An 8644-nucleotide genomic window follows, 5' to 3' on the forward strand; every position below is an offset into this window, starting at 1 on the left:
AAAAAAATTACATATTTGGGGGAAAATTCACATATATAAGAAAAAAATCACATGTTTAGAAGAAAATTTATATATTTAGGAGAAAATTCACATATTTATGAGGAAATTTTTATATTTGAAAAGAAAACCACATATATGTGAGGAAATTCACAAGTTTAGGAAGAAATTCACGTATTTAAGAGAAAAATCACATATTCACATATTTTCTATAAAACAATCATTGTTTTTATATCTATATCTCTCTGATCCAGCATCAAAAACCTACATTTTTACAGTTGTTGAAAATCTAAGACATAGGCCTATAACTTTTCTGTTTTGAGTCAAAGCTGAAAACCCCTTTAGGATTCTTGTTTTTTATCTTAAATGCAATACTTGGGCACATATTTTAGAGAAATTTCTTATATCTAGATAAAATCCACTCATGCAAAGGTTAAATTGGTCCTTTTAATATCGGATATTTGCGATTTCGAACATCAGGCAGATTTTAAAAAAGTGTAAGATAGAAAACATGTCATTTTTGTCTCATTTTATTTTCAATTGGTTTCGTATTTTCATTATAAGTTTCCTTTTGATGGTAACTTCCTTAAAATTTAAGTAGCTAAGGAATGAATTAACCTAATTTTGGTGGTTCTCTCTCTCGAAAAAAAAAAACTGTTGGTGTGTGAAGAGGGTTTCTACAGAATCTACAACCCCTAGTGCAACTGTTGCTAAACTTGGGAGCAAAGTACCACTTTATGATCATTTTGTTTGGTTTCTTAATCTATTGTTTGCTATCAATTTACATATTTTTAATTCTTCCTGTGGTGCAACTAGGTCTACAATACCAATCATACAAGACTCAGCTCAGACAAGAACCCTTGAAGACCTGAACCGATATAACCAAACCCGTTAACCCATATGGATCTATACTTTTCAATCATACCCCAACCCAAACCTGGACCTGGATCAAAATTAATCAGGTTCAGTTTGGAATCTTAAAGCCCATTAAAATTAGGTCCACTCATGACCTAATTCAAACCTAAAAATGAATGAGTTGGGTTTGGGTCTAACTTTTAGACCTGGTTCGGAATAGGGTTTTATAGGGCTCAACCCAACCTGACCAAGTTACACCACTAAGAAAAGCAATACCAATTCATTATACACAATATATTTATTGTGTATGGGACCAAGGGAAAACTCTCCATCATTAACTACACATTGGCAGGCGGCTGGTTGCTAAAACCCTAGAGGTCCTTCCTGCCCAACAGTAAGTGGGCCACGCTTCAACTTTGCAGCAAGGGACGGCCCCATGGGTTTTGAACTCTTAAAGTCTTATTAACTTGATGACATTCACAAGTGGCACCCACCAGATGAGCAAAGTACTTGGTGGCACACTTAATTTTTTTTTAACACCTTTTCCTCTATCAGTTGAGATTTACTAAACCCAATGATTACCATGTTTGCATGTTCTAATGATGATATATTTGATCCTGTTATCCTCAAATATGGCTTAACTGTTTATTGCAGATTGCAACTTGCAAGGTCCTCTGTCCCCTAAGTATGGCAAAAAGGTTATCTCTGTTTATATACAGGGCTGAAATTGAGATTTCATTCTTTTCTCCAAGATTGCTGGCTTGGCTGGACAGTCATCTCCAAGGAGCATCTGTTTCGGAGTTACGGCTATTTGGTTGCAGAGGACTTCAATAGAATCACATGCACTTGCTTAAAAAAATGCATGACTGAGGCGTTGCTCAAGCTGGTGGGCTTGCTTATCTTTTTCCCAACCAGGGGTGTCAATGGGTCAGGTTTGACCCGTACCAAACCTTATAGAGTCACGGTTTGATGATAAATGAGAACATCCTATTAGAACCTGAGTGAGAGATTAGTATATTAAGATCTGCAATTTTTCAATGTAAAAAAGACAAAATATTATTTTACCGAGTATGGTTCAGGTCCTTATAGATTCGGGAAAGGTTATGGTGGGCCGGATTTGACCCTAGTTCTAACTTGATACCATCATCTCAAATCAGGTATGGGTCTGGTTTCACATGAGTTCAAACCAAACCCAATCCGTTGACACCCCTACTCGCAATGTCACAATGTCAGCTTTCATATTGCTGCTCTTTTGTGGATAATCCAAGGGAAAACCCTCCTCATCACCACCCACACATTGGCTGGCCCCTTGTCCGTAAAATCAAAATCCTTGAGGCCTTCCCTGCAGAGTACACCCAGCTTGGGCACCACCCATCAACTTAGTGACATTCACAAGTCGGCCCTACCAGATGAGGTAAGAGTCGTAGTAGGCTTCATATTGCTGCTTCTTCTTATGTACACATGCAAGATTTTCTAAAAATATCACCAAATATCATATGATATTTTTTCTGCAGTTTTAAACGGTCAAAATATCACCATATTTTGAAAATATCATGACCGTTCTTATGTTTAAAATATTATGATTTTATCATGATGCTTGCACTTTTTTTGCTGTATGCAAGCAAAAGCAGTCCTATTTATATTTTTTTACTATTTTAGTCTTTTTACATAAAACTTTTTAGTTGTTTTTAGCCTATCCATTTCAGCTTATATTTGGAAAAGAAACGTAAGAAATAAAAATTCAATTTCTAACGAAATACTGGAAGATGTTTTTTTTCTGCCATTTGAAACTTTTGGTGCTACTACTGGAAGAGGTAAGAGATTCTTTTAATTTTTTTTTTCACAAAGATGAGAGAGATGAAAATAATAATTCAATTAATAAGCAAGGATCAATTAGAAAAGAAAACGAAAACAAACCATGATCACAAATCTCATCACTAAGATTTTCTCAGCAAAAAAAAAAATCGTAAATCAGAAAAAGAAATTGTTCTCTCCAGAAAAATAAAAATCAGAAAAAGAAATTGTAATACGTCTTGATCTCTACAACTAAGAATTCAGCTTCCTATCTACTATATCCTTTGTCTTTTACATACGACGCTGACATAACTAACCATCCTTCTGTAGAAAAAAATAGAAATGCACTAACAAAAAGATTACAACATACCTATCAGCTCTCACCATAGACATCAAGTTGGACACGCAATTTTCATTAGTAGTAAAACTCATCTGGATTATAGGCTTTACCTAATGCAGAAAAGAAATGAATACCAACCATACTCACATATCTTATTACCAAGATTTTATCGACCAAAAAAAATCATATATTAGAAAAAATAAATTGTTTGATCCAAAAAACAATAGAAACAGCGATAAATTTAACAATAAACAAAAGTATAAATATATGAAAAGAAGAAAAAACAAAATTATTAGAAGTATAAGCATCGTAATGCAATAAAATCATGATGTATTCAAAATGGGTGAGAAACTGAATTTGTCAAGATTTTATTGCCATGTTACATTTTATGAATTTGTCATAATCAATTCCAATTACCACCGATATTTGTGTCTGCGCTGCAAGAAAGTTCAGCATGAGAGTTGGTCAAATTAAGGGACTATGGGAACCATTCAACACACGTAATTACGCAAACTCACTCGACCAAGGCAAGCCCCAAGATTATCATGGCTGGGTTCCATACCTGCTTTTCTAGTAGGGTGGCTTCTCATCATATAATGAGAATATGTGGATGTAGGTTTCACACCTTACATATGAATTTCATGGTTCACAGAAAACCAGGAAAACTTGCTTCCATGTGCCTGAAAACAGAGAATTTTAGATTGACAACATACTGTTAATCCATAGCTAAACCCACACTCTCCAGCTTTCCATGCTAGACAGTACAGACAATCTTCGCAGCATAATGATGATAAAATTTAGTATGCACCTAGAAAAGGGTGCATAGGACCACCATCCGGATTTTCTCGATCATAATATAATCATTGAATTTTAGCCTACTTAAAGAAATAGAAAGACGATATTATTGCACAGATGTTCTTGTTCCAAATTTAGTGAAGCAATTTACCAACAGGGGGGGGGGGGGGGGCGCGTTTGGTGGGAGCAGCTAGTGCACGTCACCTTGTGTTGGGACATTGCAGGTTCAATGGTATAGTTGTATAACTGGTAGGGGTCTGCCTAACCCAAGTTTGCCTTTAAAAAAAGAAAACTTCAAAGGAGATTTACTTGAAGGGTCATTTTCAAGTCCAATAACTTGAGCATGAATTCACAAAAATGCACTTTCAGAACATACATTAAGTTACTAAAACCACACATTCTCGCATCTCAGATGCAGATGCCACATCATGGATATCAAGCAAATCTGAACAGTCATAAAAAGCTATATAGTTATCATGTGTGATCTGCATATTAGCAGAAAGTAAAGAAAAATCCATGATATTCTAGAGAACAGACAACAAAGGGACGAGCCACAAGCAGTCGTCTCACACACCTATGCAACAACAGCCACAAACATATGCACAAAAACAAGGTAACCATCTTCATAATTGAGAAATAATAGATTATAAATATGCATTGCCATTTTTACAGAAAAAGATACATAGCATCTAGGATGATAAAGCTACAAACTTTTTGAAAAGGCAACATATTTTTCAGCAATGCTGGGTAATCTCCTATCAATGATGATTCCCAACAAAGGACTTACACGCAAGACTCGTTTATCCATTTATCAATACATATTTATCATTTATGTGTTCTTGACACAAACCTCCTAATCATTGAGATGCAATCTATAAATGCCAAAATATCTGGTATTGCACACCCTCTTTTAAAAGAAGATGTTATATGTTGCTAAAGAAATAGCTTAGATATCTAACACCTGACAGCTAACCAGCTCAGCAGAACCAAAATTCTTACTGGCAACAGTTAACCATACTTCTGCCCCTGGTTCAAGCGATGACTCTGGAGCATCAGAGGGATTGGATAGTGAAGAAGAAGTTGACGAGCATGAACTACAGAGCTTCTTCTGTAGATCAGCCTGCAGGATAGCAATATCATAGTTGGCATCCTTTGTGATAACATGGAGCTTACCAAGAAAGCCAGCAAGCAAATATGGAGATTCAGAATCAGTGAAATCGAGGACAGGAACTCTCCCCAAGACCACCTTCCAAGCATCCTCTTGGTGATCATATATTTTGATCCTGCCACTGTCCAAGGAACTTGAAGGATCCAATGCATACAGCTCTCCATCCACTACAACACTCAATTTAGTCCCTGCCTGCCTAGCAGGCCATCCCTCTCCCATTCCAGTTGGCATCTCGATCCATGAGTTTGTTTCTGGATCAAAAATCTCACCGCCAACATCCACAAAGAAAGGCCAAGAGTATAAACTCTGGGGCACACATAACCTTCCCCTATAAGAAGTCATTCCAGTCGCAATAGGCTTCAGCATGTCCGCCAAAAATGCAGTTGGCAACACCTGAGCTCTAGAAAATGGCATGCTTGGGACTTGCGTCCAAGTTTCTGTTTTCGGGTCAAAAACTTCAGCAGATTGAAGAGGAGTCAGCCCCCCTCTGCCCCTGCTCACTCCCCCCACAACATAAAGCTTGTTGTTTAACAGACCAGTCTTACAGTAAGCCCTTCCAACCATCATCGAACTCACTTCACTCCATGCATTCACACATGGATCGTAGCGCCAAACGCATCGCATTGCCGATGCACGTGAGAACCCACCCAACACGTAGAGGCAACCATCAACAGCCCCAATTGAACAACCGCAAAAGGGCATCTTCTCCAAAGAATCCTTCCTTCCAAGCCATCCTTTGATGACATCTGCAATCCTCAGGCTAGAACCCACAACGCTCCATGCTCGCAGACCAGAGAAAACCTTCTTAGAGTCATCTTCATAATTCACTTCCGGCATGGGAGGCAACCTTTGCCATTTTCCAGACAATGGGTCCAAGGCATGCCATGAAAGCTTATCCTCATCAACCTTGGTCAGTATATACAACCACTCTTCGGTGGTGCCAAGCTCCTTCCTCAGACTGTAAATTTCATTGCCGGTGAGGGCAGCGCTCCAACTCTGAGAAACCAATCTCATACTCAAGTAGCACATACGAGGCAACCTCGCAAGAATCTGAAGCGATATCTCATCGGGCAGGCTAGGAATCAGCCTGGGGTTCTCATCCATCTCGCCGGAAGACACCCTGCGCCTCTTGTTCGGCTCTGCCTGAGGCATCATGCAGAAATCCATGGCAGAGTTCTTGCTTCCAGCCAAGCTCAAAAATTGTCCCATATCAATTACTTCACAATTTAATCCGACCGCCACTCCAACAGCTGCACCACTACCCTTCTGATCTCTGAAACAGATCAATCAATCGAAGATTTGGTACTTTGGTAGCAAAAAATATCAAGTTTTTAAGAATCCAAAAGTGTAGTACGGTAGGGATACATGTGCTCATTCGATCCCACCCATTTGATAACACCTGCCCACAAATAAACATCAACAATCAAACTCCAGAGATGGTGATAAATAGCAGAAAACCGACGCGGCCGGGAAGGAGAAAAGAAAGACTCTACATAATAGGGAAAAAAGTAATGATCAAATCAGTTTCAGAAGAACCACAAATCACCACCAACAGAATTGTTGCTATTCTTAACTGCAAAGAAAAACAAAATGGAAGAAAATGAAAAAACAAAATTACCATTATTACTACAATTTTACACTCAAGAAGTTTCCTCCGTAATTAAGCACTCCCCCTCAAAACCCAAACACGCACTACCCCAAAAATCTCATAAACAGAAGCGAAATAACAGAGAGAAATCATCAATTGAAGAAACTGAGAATGAAGAAATCAACATCAACCATCAGAAAGACATCAAATCACATAATCAAAAGAAGCATAGAAGGCACAAAGAAACCAAGAACCCTAGAGCCATGAATCCAAAAGACCTAAATTTATAAATTTGGTGTGGGGAGAGGAAGCATCCAGTAGGGAGAGGGCAGGGCGGGGAAAGGAAATTTACCTGAAACACTGAGGATGGGGATGGGGAAACCCCTCCCCAATTTCCTGCATCTCTCTCTCTCTCTCTCTCTCCAATGCGGCGATCGACAAAGTGGAAGATGTCATTCTACTATTCTGGGAAGGAACAAAAGGCTGTATTAGAGAATGAGGTAAGTTGCTTCTACGAACCACATTTTACATGAAATTCCACCTTTTAGCGGAATCTTTTATGAAATCTCTGATTAGTTCTTAAAATTTTCTCACAATGGTCAAATAAAAGTGAACCTAAGGTCATGTTTGATAACTTGTCCATGAAATTATAGAACAAAACTAAAATAACTCATAACTGTACCAAGTTCAACATTTGTTTGGACCGGATGCTATGTTCCGAAGTCTGACGTTTGTTTTATGCTCGGCGCGGACAATATGGACAGGAGAGAGGGATGAAAAGCGCTTTCTAGCTTTCTAGGACTCTGGATTATGGATTGCACAAGAATCCGTCTGAACTGCCTTAAATTTGTAAAACGTCGTCAGATCATTCGACGTGCAATTTTCTAAACCAATAAATAAACCTACCCAGATAAGAAATTTCACCTCACCATCAACTATCAAGATGTCAATATAAAAAAGAATACAAACTTCACAGCCACATTGGATATTTCATCACTTTCAGTTTAAGAAGTCTAGAGCATGCACATTCCATGAAGCATATGAAGAAAATGTCAGTTTTTTTTTTTCAATTATAAGTCTTATTCTTTTTCTCCCAGAATGCCGATTTTACACTATATGAAATTCACAAAACAAAACATGATATCAGACAGGACATGCTTTCAATTCAACGAACTAAAACACACACACAGTTACTCCTTTACAGATAAGAAAATCATAATTCGAGAAAAGATTCCACTGAATCATGCCATAGCAGGAGGGGAGGCAGTCTACCGTCCATCCGACAGTTAACTCCTCCCTCCTCCCTTCTTCCTTCTCCTCCTTTCCTTCCTTCGACAGCAGAGGGCTCCCTTTTTCTCCTCCGATCCATGCTTGGTTTCATAAGAACATGCCCTTGAATAATCCGATTTTGATGCATAAATGAGATTTTTTTAAGGCTCATATTCTTCATAAATATTCAAGCATTCAAAAATCATATTTTTCATAAAAAATGATTGATTCCTAGCAAATTCATCATGCCAAGCACATCCAAGTAGTTGAAAATGGCCATATTTCCAGTTCTCTTATTCTAGTAATTATATATATATATATATATATATATATATATATATATATATATATATATATATATATATATATAGTGAGAGAGAGAGTAATGCGTTCCTTAGGCTCCTTTTTTTAGTTAGGTCTCATTAGGCTCCTTCAAAAATCATAGTTTTAAGTATTTTTTCTCACATCGTAGATGTGATCTATAGGTTTTGTATAGCGGAAACCAGCTTTTGGATCACCCAAATTTGACCTATATATAGGTTTTTTCAGTTATCCAAAATCAATAGCTATAAAGGTACCCATTTTTTTTGTTCAAAAAAATATGTTTTTTCATCGAAAAACATGACCCAAAAGTTGATTCCCACTAAATTGAGCATGATAAACACATCTAACGATTCAAATCTATCATAAAATACTTAAAAACTATGGGACAATGAAAAATAGGGCCTAATATGTTCAGTTATATATATATATATAATATATATATATATATATATAGGTGGTAATTGCTTGTCACTTTTCTGACCTAATGCCAACCTACCAGAATTGTTTTTATGTT

At 37.4% G+C, this 8644-nt stretch overlaps 1 protein-coding gene across 2 annotated transcripts; it reads right to left on the minus strand.

Moving 5' to 3' along the window:
* Window positions 1-4411: 4411 nt before the first annotated feature.
* LOC149841123 (F-box/kelch-repeat protein At1g22040-like) lies at window positions 4412-7018 on the minus strand. Of its 2 annotated transcripts, none has more exons than XM_090003601.1 (2): window positions 6890-7018; window positions 4412-6348 (listed from the first exon to the last, which is right to left on the minus strand). In XM_090003601.1, exon 2 carries the CDS (start codon window positions 6156-6158, stop codon window positions 4728-4730), a length of 1431 nt encoding a protein of 476 aa, XP_089859727.1. In that variant the 5' UTR covers window positions 6159-6348; window positions 6890-7018; the 3' UTR covers window positions 4412-4727. The 2 variants fall into 2 exon arrangements, with proteins under 2 accessions (XP_089859727.1, XP_089859728.1); XM_090003602.1 differs by lacking the exon at window positions 6890-7018 and adding an exon at window positions 6568-6771.
* Between the last annotated feature and the right edge of the window lie 1626 nt (window positions 7019-8644).

The sequence above is a fragment of the Nuphar pumila genome, chromosome 4 (genome assembly GCF_984573655.1).
Source record: "Nuphar pumila chromosome 4, dmNupPumi1.hap1.1, whole genome shotgun sequence".
NCBI classification, from domain to species: domain Eukaryota; kingdom Viridiplantae; phylum Streptophyta; class Magnoliopsida; order Nymphaeales; family Nymphaeaceae; genus Nuphar; species Nuphar pumila.